The 25,454-nt window shown below is 35.2% G+C and overlaps 1 protein-coding gene across 2 annotated transcripts in view; it reads right to left on the bottom strand.

The window, feature by feature from the left end:
• The window catches only part of CROT (Carnitine O-octanoyltransferase), a 196,704-nt gene that overhangs the window by 4,289 nt on the left and 166,961 nt on the right, over positions 1-25,454 (bottom strand). For both annotated transcript variants that reach the window (XM_090384007.1, XM_090384008.1), the window contains exon 14: positions 17,554-17,647. In XM_090384007.1, coding sequence (XP_090240133.1) covers positions 17,554-17,647 — 94 coding nt within the window. The remainder of the gene's footprint in view (positions 1-17,553; positions 17,648-25,454) is intronic.

Genomic DNA, 25,454 nt, shown 5'->3' with positions numbered 1-25,454 from the left:
AGAGGAAGAAATACTTTCTGAACTACAAAAGACTAAAAGGTTATAAATGTGTAAAGAATGATTAGAAGAGTTGCGTCTATAGCCTCTTGAAAAATAATTGTTGATTTTAGTTCAAATCTTCCACTCACAGTTAAAGCTAGCTATCCCAACTATCACATATGATCTTTTATACCAAATCAAATCCAGTTCCATAAGTGATAAAAATCTGGGCATGGAAAAACAGAATGCAGAGAAGTTTCTAATCTAATGGGCATCTCCAAACTAAGTGTACTACATGGATATCCAATATGTCCAAACTGCAGCAGCAATCATCCTGCAAATTTTAACATCTGTGAAATCTGAAAAACATTGGGGGCAACTTACAAATATAAACAGAGCACAAAGTGACCTACAAAGAGGCTATAAAAAAATTATTAAAATTGCATAAAACAGACCCATGTATTAGTTGATAATATCAGTAGCAACCCAAACTGTATCTTTCTATCTAAACACCTACAATAGAAGAATTGGGCCTGGTTCACTCTGGTAGGTCCAAAATCCTCCAATAATCAAGGTTTAAATAACGGAGTCCAAGCAAACCAACACAGTTGCTTGCAACACAGATGGAGACATCAAACCCCATTGAACCAATAACAAAATTACACCCTGATGAAGACATAGGCAATGTGCATCCAAGCTTTACAAAAAAGAAGAAAAGAAAAAGTCAAATCAAAACTTGACCAACAGAAACCTGACAACAAAAAATGGACTGAATCAAACCGATTTCTGCTGGTGTTCCGCAAGGAGGAGTCCTCTCTGGCTTATTATTTACAGCTATCATTGTGCCTCTCATCCGTAACAATGAAAAAAATCACCACCTATGCAGATGATATAAAAATTCTAATGCCTATTGCTTCCAAAAATCACCTTGAAGCTACAGCAAGCATTAATAATAGTCTCATCAATGTCGCCTCAAACAGTATGGACTCTCTATCAATCCACAAAAAAAAAAAAAAAAAAAAAACCCAATGGTGTTCTCTCCCTACAATAATAGCCCCAACACTAGTTGATGGAACTGTAATATCTGCCACTCCTACCCATGCGGATTTGGGAATAGTATTTGACCCAAAACTCCGGTTTCATGCTCATGTAGACGAGCTCACTTCCAGAGCAGCCTCTCTCCGATGGCTAGCTAAACAACAACTAATTTATGTTAAGGAGCCTCGTGTAATTAAGAAATTAGTCGGAACAGTAATCTATTCTCCACTCCTCTATGCTGCTGAAGTGTGGGCATCAGCAGCTACTACAAGGAAGAAACCAATCCTTGCTGCAGAATTCTGGCTCCTTAAATGGGCTAATCGGAAAGCTTGTTTCCCACCACAGGACAGAACTACAGCCTTAGCTACTTCACTGGGGATGCAGCGACTGCCTAATATCATGGAAATACAACGACTGATAGCTACAATTAAAATGATCACAGGTCAGATCTCAACACCGTCCATTTGGGATTTGTGTTACTGGCGAATACCCAAGCCAGAACTTTGGTTAACCCCGATGCTCTGCTCGAGGAATCGGAGGCTTCATATCTCAGACCGCTTCCTCCCAAACCAAATGTTACCTGAAGTATAGCACCTCGACGCTGACTTGCATAGGCTTTTCAGCAATAAAACCTACAGGAAAGAAGTGTTAGCAGCTCGCTCCAATCCCAGAATCGAATAAGAAGTTCGTGTGCCCTCCACACCATCTGCCAAGCTCTCCTGTGCCACGACAAAATTCACTTGACAGAGAAGTGCCATTCATGTATATTAGATATTTTTATTGTAAATAAAATTTTTAAATAATAAAATTGTAAATAAGATATTTTTATTGTAAAGATAACTGTATGATGTAACTTGTAAATATAGTTAATACTGCATAATATGAGGAAGTGTAATGGCATGTTTACATTTTTACAGTGTGCATTATCTATTAACTAATTATCTATTCTGATGTGAGCCCCTGGCCATTGGCTGTGACAGGAAAATTGCAACTTCACTTAAATCTATATATGTACATTGTATTCATTTAGTTGCAATAAAGATTTTCTCTCTCTCTTTCATTAAAGCCTAAATAGCGTAGAGAACTGCAATTCAAAGGCAATATAATGATATACATGAACTAATAAAGAGCAGTTTAAAAAATAAAACTACACTGCATTGTTTTTCTATCTCAACTATCTAAAGTCATGGTTGCTTTTCATGTCAGTGACAGAGCTTGGGATTAGGCTGTTTAAAAATGACTATAATTGTCCATGAGTCGACCTAGAGTAGCTAATTTCATTTTTAATCAAATAACATCACCCAGTAGGTGAAGACATAAAAAAAACTTGAAAGCATTGTTGTAGCTGGTTTTAGAGCTCTTTTTTAGCAATTCATCAGGTAACAGGTGGTCTCAATTAGAGACTTTGTATCAAGCAGTGAATAAATGTATGAGCTCAAAATGAGCAGTAAAGTCTGTGTGAGCCCAATAGAGTAATTTAGCAAAGAAATGATTTCCTCAAATTATTTCAACACGCATATTGAAATAGTTTGAGAAAAATAATGCTACATTGCATTACGTCTTTCTGTCGTGGATATTTGGAGACACTTTTGTCCCTCCTGTGAAAATAACTTTATTTTCTCAAACAATTTCAATACCTACATTGAAATAGTACCTTGTTTCTTTGTAGCCGAGTGGGCAGGAGCGGGAGTGCAGTAGCACACGCTCTCTGAGTAGACCGGGGTTCAAGCCCCTGACTGCTGAATACGGTCGATCTGCCAACCCGCACTGGACCAGCGTGGCAGATTATGGTCCATTTCCCTCAGCATGAATTGTTGAGGAGGCTTCCATCCTGCAGTGGGTTGATAATGGCTGCACTTTACTTTTTTTTTACTTTTTCTTTACTAAATTGCTGCATTGGATCAATGCAATGCAATGCAATGGAAGTTATGTTTTTAATCAGAAGTTTTTATTCCAAACACTGCCTGCCTGACTGTGCATTTAGACACAAAATCACTAAATGAAGTTACCTGTTGCCTGACAAATGAAAAGGCCTGAAACTAGACAGAATAGTGCTTCAGAGTTTTTAATAAATAATGGATTCACCTACTGGATGATGTTATTCAATTAAAAATATTACTAATTCAGGTTAACTTGTGAATAAACACAGTTGTTTCTAGAGAGCCTAAGTCCATGCTCTGTTACTGTCACAGGAGACCAAAGTGTCCCCAGACCGTCACGACAGAAAAACATAATACAGTGTAGCATTATTTTCTTAAATTAATTCAATATCTGTGTTGAACTAAGGGTACTATGTAGTCTCCACACATAGAAATTAGCTTTTCTGCTTGATTTTAAAGTACACTTTCAGCAAATTCTACTGTAAATACCCATATAAGCTATTGCTGGCCACAGTATTTTGAAATTTTTTCTAATACTTATCACAATTTATATCTCTTTTATTAATGTGTCTTCTCTTCAAGATCAATAATTTAAAAACTCAAGTTTTACTCTTTTCATATTAATTGGGTGACTTCAATGGACATCATCCCTTATGGTAAAGTTTCCCAAACTGTGTAATGTGAATAAGTGTCCTATGAAAAACTAGTAATTAATATATATATATATATATATATATAGAATATCAATAGAAAAAGTAAATCAATCCAATAATAAGAATACCATCAAGGACTTAAGAAAACGCAAAAAAAAAAAAAAAAATTATTATTATTATTATCGCTTTTTACCGACAATCTAGATGACTTCAACTGGGGCCAACCACCCAGAATGAAGGCAAAAAACGACAAGAAGTTCTCTGTTTCTGTGATGATCAATATATGCTAAGTAATTTAAATCTAAACCAAATATAAACCAGTATAGGCCGAACATAAATCGAATATAAATAAATCGAATGAAGATAATTAATTAAGAAAAATTTTGAAATATTAGAATCAAAGGTAAGAAATATAAGTAAAATATAAATGTAAGCATATATTAATCATCGTTGACCCGACAGAGAACGTAATTTAAGGATTAAAACAAGATTAAATATATAATACATACTACATTTGACCGTATCTAGGACATAATGTAATAGTCGTCAAAATAATATGTGGTGCCCCCTATGTGATGGATACGGTAAAAATAAATAATTAAATTAAATTAACGCAAAGAGAAACATGCAGATAGTAAGAAGAAAAACTAAAGGAGTAGGAAAAATAGAACCTGAACTCCACAAAGGCGAAAAATAGTGGTATAGATAAGAAATAGTTTCTCCTACGTCCTCGGATTGCCCTAATAATTTTGGAGAAATAAAAATAAAGAGTGTAGGACAGCTTAAAGGCATTACAAGATATAAGTTGTGGCTCGGGTATGCCCGGGATCGCAAACCCGTTCCTATAGTAGGACCCTGAGCTGAATTTGCATGTTATCTCAGCGTGAATTTAAGTAAATTAAAAGAATTTAACTATATGTATTAAAAAAAAAAAAAAAAAAAAATGATACACTGTAATTTGCAAGCCGGTGGGTACAAGTTTTCTACGCCGTAAGACACCAAGAATGCAAAGTGTATCCTATTTACATATATACATGGCACTAAATATAACGATTTTATTGAAAATTATATTGAAACGATAGGTTCAGAAAACAAATTTTTGAAATTAATTATGCTAATTGCTTTCCTGAAGTGATATTTCAGGTAAGCGATAGGGAAATTATTATTGATCAACCTGCCGTACAACGCTGTTAAGCCCGCTGAACAATTTTTATTACTATTGCAGATATAAGCAATAGTAATAAACCACATATTATAAACCACATTTGGCACCACATATTATTTTGACGACTATTACATTATGTCCTAGATACGGTCAAATGTAGTATGTATTATATATTTAATCTTGTTTTAATCCTTAAATTACGTTCTCTGTCGGGTCAACGATGATTAATATATGCTTACATTTATATTTTACTTATATTTCTTACCTTTGATTCTAATATTTCAAAATTTTTCTTAATTAATTATCTTCATTCGATTTATTTATATTCGATTTATGTTCGGCCTATACTGGTTTATATTTGGTTTAGATTTAAATTACTTAGCATATATTGATCATCACAGAAACAGAGAACTTCTTGTCGTTTTTTGCCTTCATTCTGGGTGGTTGGCCCCAGTTGAAGTCATCTAGATTGTCGGTAAAAAGCGATAATAATAATAATAATTTTTTTTTTTTTTTTTTTTTTTTTGCGTTTTCTTAAGTCCTTGATGGTATTCTTATTATTGGATTGATTTACTTTTTTCTATTGATATTCTGTAGACATTGTGGGTGTATTGCATGATTGCTTGCAACTGCATTAACCCATAAATATTAGTTATTGTCTTTTAACTTTCTTGCTTTGCTTTATTTCTTGCTTTCCTTTTATCACTAATATAACTATTAATATATATATATATATATATATATATATATATATATATATATTATTTTTTTTTATTTTTTTTTTCCAATTTCAATTTTGCATACTTGAAGCTTACAACACTTTTGGATGAGTATAATTTAACATTATTTTTTCTGGTTATCGACAGATTGCATACCGGATGTGACATATTCACTCAACACATTTGTATTCATATAACTTTTTTTTTATGTAGAACACAGTTGTTAATTTTGATTGGATATTTATAATATTTTATACGTACTTTCCTGATAGAAATTGTGCATTAACGATATTTTATGTTTTTATTTTGATTTTGTGTTCAAAAAGAAAATATATTTGAGCATTAATTATGTATTTTTTATTTCAAATACTAAATAGTCACAAAAGACTAAGTGTTCTGTATATATTGTAAGCTAAAAAGTGTTCCATCACTAACAAACTAAATGAGTATTTTGCATCTACATTCACACATGAGGAGTTATTCAGGGAGGGGAATGCCAGAGGTGAATTAAACTCTGGCAGTGAGTTAGATGATTTTGTAATAACTGAGAGGAAAGTGGAGGAGAAATTGTTGAAGATAAACATAAAAAAGGCACCCGGGGTGGATGGGATCTATCCAGTTATATTAAATGAGGCAGCAAAGGAAGTAAGCAAATCCTTAGCCATAATTATGAGAGCTTCCTTGGACTCAGGGGAGGTACCCATGGACTGGAGATGTGCAAATGTGACCCCAATTCACAAAGGAGGATCAAAGGACAACACAAGTAATTATAGATCTGTTAGTTTAACTTCTGTTCCAGGAAAATTAATGGAGGCACTGGCTAAAGAAGCACTGCAGGATCATCTAGACAAGACTTCAGTTATAGCTCGGGAACAGCATTGTTTTGTTAAGGGGAAGTCTTGCCTGCCCAATTTGATTCGATACTATGATGTGGTTACTTGATGCAGGGAATCACTTTCATATCATATTTTTGGATTCTAGAAAGGCTTTTGATACTGTTGCATATGGAAGACTGCTGAACAAATTGGAGCAGTATGGCATTTGAGGCAAATTGCTGCTATGGATAAAGGGATGGTTGAGTGGGAGAAGACAGAGAGTGGTAATCAAATGGACACTGCTCATCGTGGACTAATGTTATTAGTGGCCTCCCTCAGGGTTCAGTGTTGTATCCATTGTTGTTTTCTGTATTTATAAATGATATTGATGATGGTATATCAAGCCTAATGTCCAAGTTTGCAGACGATACAAAGGTTGTCAGGGTTGTTAAGGACACTAATGACAGTATGCTGCTACAACAGGATCTAGAAAAGTTGAGCTGAGCAGATGGGCTGGGAGGTGGTAAATGAAGTCTTTTTTTTTTTTTTTTTTTTGGTAGTTGTTGGGGCATAGGCTTCTGTGGCCATAATGCACCTCCCAAGGTTTTTGCAGTACGTTGATCCAAGCCCGAGGCGGGAATCGAACCAGTGACCTTTGGGTTGCCAGTCAGGCACTTTACCCACCCGGCTAGCCCGGTCGGCAAATGAATTCTAACATTGACAAATGTAAAGTACTACATATGGGAAGCAGTAACCCCAGAGTAACGTATCAACTCTGTGATACTACACTGACAGTGGTAGAGAACAGAAAGGACCTGGGGGTAATTGTGCAGGCAGATATGAAGTTTTCTGAGCAGTGCAGATGGTCTGCAAGAGTAGCTCATGGTGTCTTGTCAATGATATACAGGAATGTTTCTAGGAGGGATAAGGAGGTGATTATCCCCTTGTATAAGGCAATGGTCAGGCTATACCTTGAGTACTGTATACAGATCTGGAGGCCTCATTTTAAGAAGGATGTAGAGCTGTAGGAATGAGTACAGAGAAGGGCAACAAGATTAGTGAATGGAACAAAGGGTTGCTCTTACGAAGAAAGGCTTAAATTTTGCAAATTACAGTGTCTGGAGACTAGGCACCTGTGAGGTAATCTGATTGAGGTGTATAAAGCCTTGAATGGTTTGAGCATGCTCAATGCTGATGGGATTCTTCCTCTTGCTCAGAATAATCACCTGAGAGGGAAAAAAATTCAAATTGAGGAAAGGAGGATAGATGTGCGGAAGTTTGCCTTTAGCCAGTGGGTAGTTGGTTGGTGGAACAGACTTCCATCCTTTGTTGTGGAAGTTGATAACCTAAATAAATTTACGGCTGAGCTGGACAGATATTGGAAAAAAACGGAGGGGTGAAATGGGAGGTTTTTTTTTTTTTTTTGCTGATGTTGCTGATGCTGCATAAGCTTGCTTTCTTGCATCATATGCCTCTACTAATGTTAAGTGCTAAATGTTTGGTAAATGCTGCCTTATTGGAAACCTCTCAAATGGGTAATGCAGTAAAGAATTGCTATATGCGGATAAACTGAATAATTTCTTAAAAAATTCATTCTCACATTTTTAAATGGTTACTACACATTTTAATTTCCCTTTAGATACTAGTGCTTCAGTGATTTTTCTCACCAAATACTTTCCCAATCTGTTTGCAAGCATGGTTATCAACACTTGATGACTCATTAAACAGCAAGAACTATCTGATTCATTATGTAAACTTCACATAGGAAATTCCATGCAGACAAAATGAAGAATGAAATGGAATTTCTGTAAAGCTGATTGGACCAAACAGATCTTAAGTATTTTGCTGGAAGAACACATTATTCAGAACAAACTAACGAAAGTTACTAAATGCATAACTAAACAAATATTGACAGTAGCATAAAATACTATACCATCCTCTGCAGATGCATTAACTGTTGGTGGAACAAGGAATGTAATAAAGCATAGCTGCCAACTTTTGACCTTCAAAAAAAGATGAAAACAGGAGGATTTTTAAAGCCTGAACTGCACTGAAATTAAATTTCACTGGCAAAACACACATTGTATATTAAAATACCGCAACAGGATTGTTTAAAACAGTACAGTATGCTTTTGAATAGTAACCAACCTAACATGTTTCTGTCTGTGGATTTCTGTTTGGTTATTCTATTAGACATTAACTGATTTTGATTTCTTCAATTAAGACACTTTTGTTGCAGATTTTGCCCTTTTTAGAAATTCTGGGTTCAAGTTTTGTTCATAACAATTGCTCTGCTGTCTATACTTGGCTGTCAGGAGCATTTCCAAAAGCTTCAGCAAAAAGAGAATATCTAAACTCAGTATTTGTTTTTCTAACCTGCTGAATATTCTTTCCAATTCAGCATTGCTATGAAGAATTGTTAAAATGCCAAGCACAGCTTGGTATAATCTGTTATATTTCGAACTTCCTTGTGCACTTAAGTTAATTCCCCAAACAAGGACCTGTACATCAATTCTTTTTTCCTTTAATAATAGCATTTGGTAGGTTCTCATGCTGTAACTGACAGAAATCATACTGGAAAACATATTGCTTCATCTATTTCTTTATCAACACCAAACAGTACTGGAAACTTGTCCACAAAAAATTTTAAATTTAAAAATAATGCACTGTCAAATGAAATTTGTGCTGCTTCAGCATTAAGAACATCATTTTTCAATGGGAACTTGTGCAACATACGCAGTCAAATGGAGCCATAAATTCTTTACTGAGCAAAAGAACAGAATTTTCTCTTCTTGTTTTAGACTCTATACAATGTTGGCAGTAAAAATACTTGTGACTAGAAGTCAAAATCTTCTTTCTAGTTTGGCCTGCTATAGTAATCAATTTCCAAAATGGAAACTGATTACCATAGCAGACTGCTGGTAAAATAAATTTGAACATAATATTCTTCAGCATATCTAGGAGTAATGACCTCTGTATATGGACGTAAGATAACTTGGATTGAAGAGCTATGTTAGGATTTTCAGATGTTAGCATAACATTTAAAAGAAACAAGCAAATTGCTTTATTCAAGCCATAAGAGAGAAACGTGAAGAGATTTTCTGCACAAACAAATATAAATCTAGAATTATCAGCTGCTTGGCCTGTTTAGAATTGTTTTTACCAGAAGTTTGTGCCAGTGCAAATCAGTTTTTTCTTGAGTTCATTAATTTATCCTCTTTCAAAACTGTTGGACCGTCAATTGGATTTGAACATGAATCAGTGCTACTCACAGGTAATTGCTTGTTGAACTTTTCAATTTGGTAACTTTGAAAAGTGCTTATACTACTTTTCTCACCACTTCTAACTTCTTCTTTAAACAGACTTGTCAAAGGTTTTTACTGCTCTACCAGTCTAGTTATTACGTTTTTGATTATATAGTCATATTTAATCAAAGATAGCCAACTTGTACAAACATGCTTCAAAATCTTTTTTACATCAATGGCATGCATAACTGTTTGGTTGAAATTGTTTAAATCTGTCTTTTCGTTTAGCACTTCTTTCCAGATATTAATAGAATTTCCACCCAGGTGTTCATTCACTTTCACAGAAAGGCATGCAGCTCCCTTTTCATCATATAAATCAGTAAGATGACAAAGATCAGCATATTACTGCAAGGTGATCTAACTCCTGTTTTAATATCTTTGTTATTACAGTATTTAGGCCCATCATAACAGGTGTATTATCAACCTTAAGTGTAAGACAGTTTTTTTTTGAAGGAATCCTAGATGCTTTCAGGCTGTTCAGTAGAAGACAGAGTGTTGTACCCTGTAGAGTCACCTTCCAATATTGGCACTGAGAACAAGCTGCTTTTGATTTGGTGTGTTTTTTTTTTTTTTTTTTTAATTATTTTATTAAAAAAGGTCCTCATAATGGGATACAGCTTGAGATTAGCTTGATTACTGTGGTCTACAGCAATTGAAAATGGACCATTTTTCAAAGCTATTACTACCTCTTCTTTCTCTATCTGTGCAATTTAAATAACAATAAATGTTTCTTTCCTTTCTTCCATAACCATATTTTTTTTGTTATTTTGCTATTGGGAAACATATTTCTAAACCACATATCTGCATGAGCAGCACAAGTCAGATGTTGATTATCGTCTATGACAAAACATGGAAAAGCACGTATGACATCATTATCACCATGAAATGCAATATCTATTTTTGCATTTCTTTCTACATACTCTACATTTTGCTTTATGCTTTTTTTCTACATTATGCTTATTTGTTTGCAAATGTCTGATTATATTGCATTTCCCCACCACTTGAAATGAAAAATCATCTACGTAGAGTATACACGGAAAGGACAGAATTCATTGGATACCTGGTTCCTGGGCAACGCAACACCGTCACCCCTCTCATGGATAAACGTCACGAGTTAACCGATTTTGAAAGAGGGATGATAGTGGGCATCTGACGTGTGGGTCACTATCGCGGAGGTGGTAAAGAAATTGCGCTATCCTCGTTCGACAGTATATCAGGAATATGTCATTTCCGGAATAACATCTCATTGTGGACAGCGCTGTGGGCGGAGAAAGGTGGTGGATGAATGTGGCCGTTGACATCTGTCTCATATTGTTTCTGCCAACCGGAGAGCAACAGTGGCACAAATCACTGCTGGAAACATCTCCATCAGGCAATCATTAGCAGCAATAGGTTATGAAAGCTGCTGACTTACCAGAGTCCCACTGCTCAAGTGGGCGAAAGAACATCGGCACTGGACCTTGGATGATTGAAGACAGGTCTCCTGGTCTGATGAGTCCCTTTTCCAGTTATTTCGAACAGACAGGAGGGTGCATATCTGGCAGAAACCACACAAAGCTATGCACCTGTCATGTCAACAAGGAACTGTTCAGGCAGGTGGACGGTCGGTAATGGTCTGGGGTGTGTTCAACTGGCATACATTGCGACCTCTAGTACGTCTAGACAAATCTTTGAATGGTCCAGGTTAAATGTCCATCCTTGCAGACCATCTGCATCCCTTCATGGTCATTATGCACCAACAGGGCAATGGACTCTTCCAGCAGGATAATGCACCTCTGCACAGAGCAGTGGTGACTAGAACACTGTTTCAAAGAGCATTCTGAATATTTTACCACCATGGGATGGCCTCCCTGTTCACCGGACATGAACCCTGTGGAGCATCTTTGGGATGCTGTGGAAAGGTCTGTTTGAGCTTTGGATCCTCCACCCAGGAATACAACGGAATTATGGACAGCGGTGCAGCAAGCATGGATGGAAATACCTGTGGAATGCTTTCTTGAACTAGTGGACTCAATGCCTCAGCCGTGTGACTGCCCTTATCCTGGCGAAAGGTGGGCCTACCCGTTACTAGGTAGGTATCCCATGATTTCTGTCCACTCAGTGCCTTTTTCAGAATTTACAATACAGGCTGATCTTGATTAACATGATTAATTCGTCCCGTGAGCACATTGCACAAAACAGAAACATGTTAATCAAATATAATAATCAATAGGAAAAATTATAATTGGTCTACAACTTGCAGGAATGTCCATAAAGAATTTTAAAAATACCTTTTCTGTCTGGCAACCCAAAGGTAAAGTGTAAAGTGTGTTATTGTCATACGGCACCAGGGGTTTCCCCCCATCTCCTAAATAACTTTTTAACTGTATACCCTGTAAAAGATAATGAAAATTATTACAGAATTAAATGTTTATTGCATAAAATACACAATGAAAAAACTATTTGTTATGGAAATATTTGAAGAGAGTCGTCTGATCAACGTCAGCTTTCTTTTTTTAATCAATCAATTTCTGATAGCCAACAAGAATCTTCTCTAGGCCCTGGCGAAATAAAGATCACAGAGAAAATATCGAAGAGAACCTTAAACCTTTTGTTTGATGTTTTCTTCGATATGAAAGATTTCAACTACTTCTTTTACCATTATCTCCTTTGTGGTAACATTTTCATCTGACTCATTTATAAATTAAAATTTTTTTTGCATTTAAAAATTAGAATTTTTAAATGCAAATCTGCATGTGACTTTATTAGCGGGAGACAAACAAGTAACATGTCTGCTTCTGTTAGTTGACGGAACACGCTGAGGCGGGCAGTGAGCAAATGCTTGTTTATTTCCCATCTGATGCGTGGTAAGCTTAGCGCGCAATTCAAATCTTTTTCAACTATCACATAAAAATATCACGTTAACTGGAAATTTGCATCATGTAAAATGAAAAGTGGTATAATTTTTTTCAAATAGCGGTAACTGAAAATTGCGTTAATTAAACTCTCGTTATGCGAAGGCCTCGCATAACGAGATTTTCCATGTACAGTCAGGCCGACTGTACATGGAAAATCTTTCTTACATCATTTCAGAAATTTTATCTTGTATTTCTTTGGCCTCTTACTGACTGTTAATTTAGCTTCGTACCACACAAGTAATATGAAATGACTGCACATTACAGAGAGCCAAACTATTATACTGCATTTCTATTTCGCAACACCGACTATCACAGCACACCTCATGGCCAATTCGGTAAGAAAAAATAAGCAGATATTCATAGTTTTTTTTATTTCAATTTTAATGTGGTTTTATTATTTTTTTTTGTGAAAATAAAAAGACAGGGAAAACAGTCAATTTGAGTAAAAAAAAAAAGAAAAAAGGATTCCCCAACTTAAATTTGGAAAGTTGGCAGCTATGAATAATGTAACCAATTTTGGAGACACTCAAACAACCGAAAATCTAATCAACTATAAAAAATTTACAGCAAAAGTGTGATATTCCATAAAATAGGCTAAAAGGGATTCCTTGCTTCTTCAGTTACAAAAGACACTGATTTTAAACTAATCTGGAGATAATTTTATTACATTATGTTATTTGACAAATATCCACACATCTCTCTCTAATCATATACTGGAATGGATAAGGAGAAAAACCTTTTGCTACATTCAACTGTTTAAAATCACTGAATTAGGAGAATCCTTATCCAAGTTGTTAAGTTTTAGGTGCATCAGTGACATGTTGTGCCTTTGTGTATTTTGTCTGTACAAGTGTATTTTCATGGGCTGATTTGCATGTTGGGGCAGAATAACTCATGGGGAGGGGGGGATAGTTATATTCCCACCATCTGAGATCACCAAACTAACCTCAATTAAAGACAACCTTAGAAATTCCTCCAGTTGTTAGTAGGAATTCAACACAGACCTTTCCAAACAAGTAACGATTGGTGAATTCACTATAATATTAAGGAAGACAAGTGATGGTGGCCAATATTTTTCTGAAATACAAATATTGTTGGAAGAAACATGTCATATGCTACCTACGGTCAGAATCTGAAGCCATCTAAAAGGTAATAAAAAAAAAAAAAAAAAAAATTATATATATTGGTCAGTGCTTTTCTATAAAAAGTTAAAAAATTCCATATGACAGCTTTAAGGCTGAGCTATTAAAGGGAATCAATCATGCCTTCCCATATTTTCAACTGATCTATGCCTGCCACCACCTAATATTTTTACTAGCCATGTAAAGGCATTTTATGTAAGTGCTTGAAATAATAAAAAATATGAAAATAACTATGTACATAAATTTCAAAATATATAAGAGCAATAACAGCTCAATCCTTCCTACTTCAATACTATTTGAAAAATATAAGAGATTTAACTCATACCTTTTTATAGGAAGTTCTTCGGCCTGACACTCGCATCATATTAATACATTATACGAGACTAAATTTATGACACGATATTATCATTTAAAATTGTTAATATATACGGGTTTCTTAAAAATAATCCTGTATTCAATTTCCATAATCTACTCACTGCTAAAAGGAAGAGCAAAGTGAAGTCGATGCACATCAACCCACCAGAAGCTAAACCACCCAGCAATAATGGACAGGAAATTGAAGACAATTGTGAAATTTACTAAAATATTTTGACTGAACTTTTTAATAAGGGACAAAGTTATTTCGGGATGGTCTGTGCTCACAAGTAGTAAAGTGACACTTAACAATTGCCACTCTCTTTTATACTAATAATAAGATTCAATTTAGCTTACCGTGACGAAATTATTTTTATTAATCAATGCAAATAATGTTATTTACACATGCACGTAAAGGTCCATGAGTCCGAAATCGTGTATGGTCTACGTACATTTATAGCATTAGGGTTTAATAGCCGAAACTCTTAATTTCAAGAGTTTGGCTATTAGGAGTTTTGTATATTCATATTGTGCATTAATTACTTTAGCCTCATTAAAAATAAACATATGGTTCTCATGGATGGCATGAAAGGAAAGTTCAGACGCACCTGTTCTTTTTGCTGTTACGGATGCCTGGTGCTGTAGTCGCATTGAAAGATAATTTTGGTTAGAACCAATATAAAAAGAGTTACATTCCCCACACACAATGTTAGAGACTATGTTGGTACGTTCCATATTAACAACTGTAGTTATCTTCTTCATCTTCAATACTGTGTGGAGTTTACTTATGGGCTGCGCAACAATTTTAAATTCAGTGTTTTTAAAAATAGTTATGAATTGTTTATACCATTTCTGTACATAAGGAACTTTAATAAAATATTTTTGTGTAATGTTTTTATTATTAAGTGAAACCGATTCTAATTTTTGTTTCACCTGTCGTTGAATATTCTCTATTGTACCTAATGTATATCCCCTGTTCAAAAATCTTGTAGAGAGTTCCGTAAGTTCATTATTAAGAGATTCCTGTGTAGAACTATATTTGTAAGCATTACAGAATTGGTTTAAAAATGATACTTCTTTTATAAGTAAAAGGGTGATAACTTGAATAATGTAAAAATTTTCCTGTGTTTGTTGGTTTGCAGTATATTTTAAATTGTATGTTATTGTTGACCCTAGTTAATGTAAAATTACGAAAATTTATAGATTTCTCTCCCGGTTTTTCATCTTCTAAAGTGAATTTAAGTCTCGTATGAATTTTGTTAAACGAATCCATGAGATTAATTACAATATCTTTATGAGAAATGACCAGGATATAGTCAAGGTATCTACCATAAAATCTTAAGCTTGGAATAAATGGATTTAAATGTAATTGTTCGATGTTGTTAAGGTAAATTTCCGCGACAAGGCCAATCAAGATTAATCCCATCAGGAGTCCAAAAATTTGTCTATAAATATTCGATTGAAAATCAATGTAACTGGCTTGAATGAGAAATCTGATTAAATAAAATATCTCAGTTTTTGGTAACTTGGTTTTATTCAGTATTATGGAATCACTGTTAATCAAATCCCATAATGTATCAAGCAAATAATTAACATCTACATTAGTGTATAATGAGACGTCTAAGGAAAACAATTTATCATCATTATCCAACTTTTGTCTTTTAATTTATTAAAAAGTGACTCTGAATTTTTTATACTGAATTTTAAAATCAGACAAAGGTTTTATAATATCATATAAATATGATGCAAGGGATGCAAAGGCCGAATTTTTGTAGGAGACAATAGGTCTAATCGGATATCCCATTTTGTGCAACTTAATCTGTCCAAACAGGGTTGGCACATTATTGGTTCTAGCTTTTAGGTTCTTTAGGGTTGCCATTGTAATATAGTCCTTTTTCCTGTATTCAGTTAGAGTGTTATTGTATTGTTTAATCAGGCTATCAAACGTACTTCTATTTTCCAGTTGATATGTTGACTTATCGGATATGATATTATTCAATTTCTCAATATAATCCTTTTTATTTAAGACAACAACAGTGTCTCCTTTATCCGGTCTTTGTATTACAGTGCTTTCATATTTTTTCTTAATTTTTGTAATTCCATCCTTTCTTCTTTAGATAGTTTAGGTATACTTGGGTCCTTTGAATTATTGATCACATTGTTGATCTCCTGTATTAAACCTTCTTTGTTCTTACTATTTCTTAAGCCATACTCAAATTCAATTACTGTTTGTTTTTTCGGAAGTCGTGTAGGTGGCAAATTATAATTAAGACCTTTTTTAAGGAGATTTATTTGACCTATAGATAAAAATACAAAAGATACAAAACTCCTAATAACTGAAACACTTGAAATGAAGTTAAACCCTAACGCTATAAATGTACGTAGACCATACACGATTTCGGACTCGTGGACCTTTATGCACATGTGTAAATAACATTTAGTTACTGCATTGAGTTTGTTTTTTTTTTTTAATATGTACCAAGAAGACTTCTGTTCTAAATATATATGTGGTAGTTACCAGAGCTTTCTGGTTACCGGAATGCTGGATAACAAAATGTAATATTGCTGAATTACATGCAATTGAAACAGATGGAACATATATTCAGTCTACAAATCATAATATACAGAGTGATTCACTACCAGTGTGACAAACTTGCAGGAGGTGTAGGGGGCACAAAGACGAATCGGAATCACATAGCATTGCAGGGTCCGAAATGCCTTCATCATGCGGTAGAGGATGTTGAACGGGAGGTCGCGTGAACAGCGATCCCGCTGGAAGTCAGCATTTGTGAACCGGTTCCTGAGGCAGTAGGATGGACGAGTATTCAAACGTTGAACTGGCCGACATGTACCTCTCATATGGAGCTGTGGACTGTAACAGGTGCGCCGCTCTGCGCTTGTACCAGGAATGTTTCCCGCACAGGCGTGCTCCTCATCATACGATTTTCGCACGTGTGCACAGAAGGTTACGTGAGACTGGTTGTTTCACGAGGTACCATGAATCGAGAGCGAACGACGAGGACGCCAGATAATGAGGAGAATATCCTACATCTTCCAGAAGGTAATTCGAGTACGAGTACTCGAGCAATAGGCCAACGATTGGGTATTTCCCAATCCACTGCATGGAGGATACTGTCAACAAACCAAATGAGTTCATACCCTCTGCAACGTGTCCAATCATTGGAGCCTGCGGATTATCCACTCCGGAGGACTTTTGCTACTTGGTTTCTTCAACAGAGACTGTTCGCAAATGCTGACTTCCAGTGGGATCGCTGTTCACGCGACCTCCCGTTCAATGTCCTCTACCGCATGACGAAGGCATTTCGGACCCCGCAATGCTATGTGATTCCGATTCGTCTTTGTGACCCCTACACCTCCTGCAAGTTTGTCGGACTGGTAGTGAACCACCCTGTATAAAATATCCTTCAGTACAGTTGACTTTTCCAAAGAATGCAATTCCCCCTGATCACCTATCCTCTGCCAAATCAGATTTTGGTTCCAGTTATTCAGATAATGAGGATAATTGGAATCAACACACACACTAATAATATACTCAAAGTAATAAATATCAATATATTTAAACTATTAAATACTCATATTTATAACCTTTTAACAAAGGAGGAATCTGTGAATATATCAGGTACAGGTATTCCTTCTTCTATGCATATCTGGTACAGTCCAAGAAGATGGCGATCACATCCTGGGGGGAGGGAGGAAGAAAAAGTTTAGTGGAATTCAATTTATGCAAGAAACACTAATATATTATTTAAATCATTATTATTAATTTTTTTTAATTTTTTTTTGAAAATTGCCTCTTTTCAAAAAAATAAGTATTATCCCCAGTACTTACAATTTTGAGGAATAATTTTTTTTAATGTGAAATTTGAATTCTTTGGACAAAATGATATTTTCAATATTGGGTTTTAAATGTTGAAGGCTACAGTACAATTAAATAATTTTTTGAATATTTATTATTTCTTAATATTAAATCCATTATAGCAGGAAAACTTGCCCCACATAAATAAGATGATACAAATGGGGGAGGTCTGTGAGAGCCAATGTTCCTCAGTTGTTTATATTCACTCTATTTTATGTAATAATGCATAAATGTCATCAAGTACCATACTTTGCATCTTCAGTACATTATTAGTTGACAACTTAAAAAGTTGTTCCTTCATTTTTTCTGCAACTGGCACGTGCCTAATAGCACTTTAGTATGCAGTTTTAAACAAACAAAACGTATCACAAGTGAAACAAGTGAAAAAATTCAATTTTCTCAAAATTTCAGCTGTGTTGGTATACAGTAAGAAACAGCTTTCTTAACCAGCACACATGGGGATTAGGTCATTCCAGCTATCTAGATTTTCTGGTTATTTGAGCATCCCAGCAAACTTCTCTCACATAACCCTAAAGGTAGAGGTACCAATTCAGAAATATTGGTTTAAACAATTTAAACTCATGATGCATAGTTTAATTGGTAACCAGCCATCCAATGATTTTTCCAGCCCGTAAGGTGCAAAAAAAAAAAAAAAATAATAAAAAAATAATAATAAATAAAATAAAATAAAATAACAATTTTAAGAAATATATATATATTATGCCAATATGAGACTAAGTAAACCATTTGTTGGATAAATACTGAGCTATGCTTAAAAAAATGTGATGAATTAGGTAAGAATGTTTGTTTCCAATTTTATCCAGGTCCAATTGGAGGGACTATATGCTGAAAGCCTTGGCACTGTTCTTAGGAGCAAATTTTATCAACATAACCCACACTTGTAAGTAGAAGAAATCCATTTTGTAGAGACGGAATATATTTGAATAAAGGTAGTGCAAGGGTTTATGCCAATATTACTGAGGGTACCTTAAGAGTTCAGGGAAATTGCTAGTTAGAGGTAATATAGATATGCATTTATCTGATGATATAGGTCAAAGTAACATCTGCACTTATCTCAAAATTTCTTTTTCATTGCCACAACAGCCGATATTGGAAAAATGTGCTGAGAGTACTGACGTTTCAAGCAAACAGGATGGTAATACTAGAGAAATGAGCTTAAATAACTTCAAGAATGTGCTAGGATAGTATACAAGAAAACTTAGTTTTCACTGTGTCTACAGCAATGCCAGAAGTGTTGTCAATAAAAAGTGAATTCTAACTCAGTGACAATCGACACCGACATAATAGAGCTTTTTGTAACTTAGTGTCACCCAGAAATAGATCAGTTACACTATGATATGCATAATATATTTAGAAAGGATAGACAAAACAGAAGGGATACTTGAGTGCAACTAAAGTGAACTGAAGCCTTTCTTGGTATGAACACTCTTTTGTTCCCCATGACTGTCTCACTTCCCTTCTCTGCACCCATTCCAGCAGCTCTATATCTTTCCTAAAATGAGGCCTCCAGACCTGTATACAGTACTCAAGATGCAGCCTAACCATTGCCTTGTACAATGGGTTAGCAAATTCCTGTATATCATTGAGAAAACTCCATGAGCTGTCCTGGCAGCCTGTCTTTCTCCAAAAACTTCATATCTGACTGTACAATTATGCCCAAGTCTTTTTCATTTTCCACTACCCTGAGTGTAGTAAGACAGTTCCCAAATATAGTATCTTGCATTTGTCAATGTTAAAGTTCAATAGCCATTTCTCAGCCCATCTGCCTAATTTTTCTAATCATTTTGCAGTAGCTTACCTTGTTTACTATTATTAACCACCCTGCCAACCTTTGTAACATCCACAATCCACAAACTTAGACATTAAGCCTGACATACCTTCAATATCTTATTTGTAGAAGAATAAGAGAAACTTACCTCAATATTATACATAGAACACTTCCATGTTATTGTTGTTGTTATTTGGTTTTTAGGAGTATTAGCAACTAAGGCCATATTGCTCCGGGGATATGCAGTGGTCATTCCCTGACCTTTCCGCATCCTCCGTATTTAGTGGTCATGGGCTCGAACCCCGGTCTAATCAAGAAGCGTGTGCTATGCACTGCTGCTCCTGCCCACCTGGCTATGGAGGCGCCAACACTTCCATATGCTACTGTCCAGAAATTAAAATGAATATAACATTAGCACCATATTGAAATCAATGTAGAATATATTGGGCATCATAGCTCTGGTTTATACTATTTTGTGTTAATGTTATATTCGTTTTAATTTCTGAAGAGTAGCATACGGAAGTGTTCTATGTATAATATTGAGGTAAACTTCTCTTATTCTTTTACAAATATTAAAATCAATGTAGAACATATTGGGCATCACAGCTCTGGTTTATACTATCAATTTCAATATCTTAATAAATATAGAAAACAAGACTGGACCCAGCATTATACCAAGGGGCAATCCACTAATAACATTAGTCCACAAAAGAGCAGTGTCCAATAATAACCACTCTCTGTCTTCTCCCACTCAACCATCCCTTTTTCCATAGCAGTACAGTGTACTTTCCCTCAATGCCACACTGCTCCAATTTATACAGCAGTCTCTTGTGTGCAACAGTATCAAACACTTTCCTGAAATCCATGTATGATTTCAAAAACTTTTTTTCCCCCCATCCAGTTCCCTTTGTTACTTTTTTTCATAGTAATCAATCAGATTGGTCAGACAAGATCACCCATTAACAAATTCATGCTGTGATTGCAGTATAATTGTATTCCTGTCTAGATGAGCTTGCATTGCTTCTTTAACCAGTGACTCCATTATTTTGTCTGGAACAGAAGTTAAGCTAACAGGTCTGTAATTACTTATGTCACCATTTGATCACCCTTTTGTGAATAGGAAAATATATTTGCACATCAAGAGTACATAGGGATCTCCCCTGAATCCAACGGTGCTCTTATAATTATGGCTAAGGGTTTGCTTATCTCTTTTCTGCCTCCCTTAAAATAAGGGAATAGATCCCTTTCACTCCAGGCACCTTTTTTATGTTTAGCTTCAATTTCTCTTCCAATTTCCTTTCAGTTATCACAAAATCATTTAGCTGTATCATAGTCTCTGGCCAACAATTCAAAAAGAGCAGCAAAGACCTCTTTGCATATATGCACAGTAAAAGGAAAGGGTTGAATCACATTAGGCCACTAGATGTGAGTGGTTTAACTATTGATGACCCCGCTTTAATGTCAGATGTTTATCAAACTGCCATTAGAGTTTGATCAACATCTGGCATCTCCTTCCCTAAAGAATTCCTCATAATAACTGATGATGTTATCAACAATTCAACAATTTTGAGTGTAGATACAAAATAACTATTCAGTTTGTCAGCAATCTGAGCAGGGTCATCCATCAACAGTAAAACCATTCACATCTAGTGGCCCAATGTGATTCAACCCCTTCCATCTACTGTGCATATATGCATAGAAGTCTTTGCTGCTGTCCTTTGAATTCTTTGCCAGAGACTTCTTCTGCTTTAGCTTGCTTAACCTCCTTTGTGATTTGATTACAGTCTAGTTTATATCTACCGTAGACTTCTCTATTATCTAATAATTTATGCATCCCACACATTTTTCTTCTTTGCCATCAGTCTCATCTGACATCCATTTAGGCCTTGAACCGTATTTCTTAGTTATGATGGAAAGCCTAGTAGCGTCTATGATTATTTCTCTGAATGTTTACCATTTAAAACTTGCTGTTGGTAACGTCATCAGTTAGTCCCACTGCACAGAATTTAAAAACTGTCTAAAACCACTATAGTCACCCTTACAAAAGCAAAAGCCTTTCCCTCTACCCTTGACAGTAGTTGTCTTTAAGTAAATTTTACATTAGTACACTGTGATCACTGCCACCCAGTGGGTCTTTTACTTGCAGATTCTTAATGCATGAAGAATTGCCTGCCTCCTCTTGTTGTCTCTCTAATTTGCTGCTATAGAAAACAGTCAACCAATATATCCACAGTCTTGTTAGTGTGTGAGTGACCATCACACAAATTGCAGTCAACATCTGGAAAGTTAAAATCCCATTACAAGATATTCTGATTCACTGGACCATTCTATTTATCTGTATAGTTGTTTGGTATTTTCATCATAGTCATTAGGCCTATAGTGTACTCCTACTCTCATTTTCCCACTGCTTATGTTACACCAAACTTACTCAACATTGCACTGGCCACCCATGTTGACTAGATGCACCACTACCTTAGATTTAATATTCTTCTTAACTAAGAGCATAACCCTTCTCCCCAACCTGTCCTGCCTGTTTGTCATTCAAATTCAGCATCAATTATGTCTGAGTGACACTGTCTCCGGCATCCCTACAGTGTCTGAATTTGATGCCTTAATCAGTACTTCAGATTCATCAAATTTATTTACAATGCTCCTAGCATTAGTGTACATGCACTTGTTCATATTCACATTACAGTAACTAAATTCTTAGTTCTGTGGTGACCTACAGCAGGGCTTGAAATCAAAACCTTGCTTTCCAGGCTGTTGCATGTTTCAATAGAAGCAGTACAAGAATTACTTTCACCTTTGCCTGCAGCTCTAGTTAATCTATTAGTCTGTGTAATACCTCCAAGCTAGCAGTTTCCGACACACCTAACACTGCCTCAGTAGCATCAGCAAATATTCTTGTACTTCCTTCTTTTTTTAAGTGCATCCCATCTCTGTAAAAACAGCCTTTCCTTGTTAACAAGGTCAGAGCATGTCAAGAAAAATTCTACCCAAATTTTTAGTTTCATTCCAAACTATATCAAGAAATAAAATGCAGGACTTGCATTCACTGCAGCCTAGTAGTATGCTATACAAATGAAATTGACTGTCAAATATATAAAGTTCTTACACCATGCATCAGTCCAAAAAATAATTAAATAATAATAAATAAAAATAATCGATAAAGAATAAATAAGAAAATAAACTATGTGATTCCCTCCTCAAATAGGTAACTAATTCCAGTAATTAACTCGCTGACTAAAAGAAAACATCTTACAATCCAGTCTAAACTTCTTTCCCCATAATTTTAATTAACAACCCCCTAGTTCTGGAATCATTTATAACCATAAAACTTTCACCTTTATTCATTTACTATGGTTTTTACCATATTCAATCTTCACATTGTCTGAAAATTGATATCATGCCTTTTAGTCCTATATATTTATTAAAGCATTGACTCGGTCCCTTGTGAGAGATTATGCACAAATTGGAAGAGGTTGGGATTACGAGTGAGGTTCTAAGATGGACTGAAGAATGGCCACAGAGCAGGAGGTAGAGGGGTGTGATTAATGGTTACTCTACTTTTGATGTTAGACCAATCTGAAGAGTAACCATTAGCTGCAACCTTCTGCTTCTTGCCATGCAACCACTCTGCAATCCATCTCAGAACCTTATTCAAAATTCCAACATGTTCCAATTTATATGGTAACCCCTCACTAGGACTGAGTTAATGCTTTACTAAAATCAAAATAAAGAATGTTGAAATTATTTTCTGCATCCAGCTCACAAGTATCTGTGTAAACATAATTAACCAGGTTAGTTAAACATGGATTGTCCTTAACAAAACCATTTTGTGTATCTTCCAGAATTTCATTTCTATCTAAATGTCCCTGTATTATAATCTTTATCACTGCCTCCACGATTTTCTCTATCACAAAAATTAGAATGATTGGTCTGTAGTTACCCACTTCGCTCTTAGAAACACTTTTTGCATGGCATTACATTGGCACTTTTCCAATCCAAAGAACTAGCTCTTGAGTCCAACAATTATCCCATAATTAACCTTAATGGTTCAATGCATTCTCAAGCTGCCTCCCTCCCTCAAAATTACTGGGTATGTTCCATCAACTCCAGGCACCTTGCTTGCCTTTAAGCTATAATTTCAATATCACTAATTTCATACCCTCATTCTCACAGCCTCTCCTCACTATGAATTGTTACAAGTTGCCCCAGGCCAGCAGTCAACAACAGGTGGTTCATAGACCAAATCTGGTCTGTAATGCATTTTCATTTGGCCTACTTATGAAAAAATTTAGCAATCTCTATATATATTAATGTTTTTTTTTTTTTTTTTTTTTTTTTTAATAAAAAGGAAGACTACTGGAATAAAATGCTTCAACATTTAAAATGGATTTCCTTAATTTTTTATACTGACTTATAAAAATATAATATCTATAATGTACTATAAGAAACCAACAGTAACAGTTTCAAATAATGTGAGAAGTTGAATCTTCCATTCAAAGCTAGCTTTCTTCATTATGGTGTACAGAATATTAAAGCAATTTCAAGACATTTTTTGAAATGTTTTTCAGAAATTCAATTTTGATTATCAAATTTAATCTTGTTCATTCTTTACTCATATAGTAACAACAAACTGTTTAACTTTCAGAGATTGTTCTTCCAATTAATGTCATTAAATTAATTGGAAGAACAAAGAGATCCAGATTCATGAAATAAAAATCGCTGGTTTCAGAAAAAACCCTTGCATAGGCAACACGTGAAGTTTGTAAGGTGCCATGTGTCGCCATTACTTCTATATGGAGTTGAAACTTGGACAATCAGGGCTTCAGCAGTGAAGAGAATGGAGTCCTTTGAGATATGGATGTATAGAAGAATGCTGAGGATCCTAGGCAAAGCAGATGACAAATGAACAAGTGTGGTACAAATTATAGGACATAATTGGCAAATAATAAACATCATAAAGAGATGGAAGGTAAAATACTTGGGACACACTGTGAGAGGAAGGAAGAACAAGTTGTTGCTTTGTTTGTTTGTTTTGTTATTTGGTTTTTAGGAGCATTAGCAACCAAGGCCACATTGCTCCATGATATGCGGTGGTCATTCCCTGACCTTTCCGCATCCTCCGTATTTGGTGGTCACGGGATCGAACCCCGGTCTAATCAAGAAGCGTGTGCTATGCACTGCTGCTCCTGGCTACGGAGGTGCCACAAGTTGTTGCAGGTAGTCCTGGAGGGAAGGATGGAGGGGGACGAGAGGATGACGAAAAATTCATGGATGGATAACATTAAGAAATGGGTGGAACTGGGATTTGAAGAACTTGTCAGGCGGACTGAAAATAGAAAAGAGTTCAAAAAAAGCGATCACCGACGTCTGAAATCAGAGAATGCACTGAAAGAAGAAAAAGAAGAATTGGAAGAACAATTATTTTCCGATCACTTTTCATAAAAATAAACATGTTAACTCATAAGATGGAAGATGAGTGCATCCAACTATTAGTAATATTAATGTCATACTTTTAATAGCTAAAAATAGTTTGTTGCAGATCAAGCAAATGTAATGCAATGCAAATATTCTTTAAATCATCAATTTGCTGAATGGATTTAACACTTCAATAATTCCATTCAGATAAACAGAATCAACTGGCAGAAATGAGAAAAAAAATATAATAGCTACTTTTTAACACAGTCAATCATAAACAGTTTAAAAGAACCAGCTATTAATGCATTCAATCATTCACTGACTTTACTGTTATGAACAGAATGGCTCTGAATATCTGCATATGAAATGCCAACTTAGTGACTTTGAATTTGTTGGCTGCTCTCATTTCTATCTTTC

This window comes from Mastigoproctus giganteus, chromosome 10, assembly GCF_048544385.1.
Source record: "Mastigoproctus giganteus isolate SK-2022 chromosome 10, ASM4854438v1, whole genome shotgun sequence".
Lineage (NCBI taxonomy): Eukaryota > Metazoa > Arthropoda > Arachnida > Uropygi > Thelyphonidae > Mastigoproctus > Mastigoproctus giganteus.
Note: the sequence above shows the minus strand (reverse complement) of the source record. Positions and strands in the feature narration are given on the sequence as shown.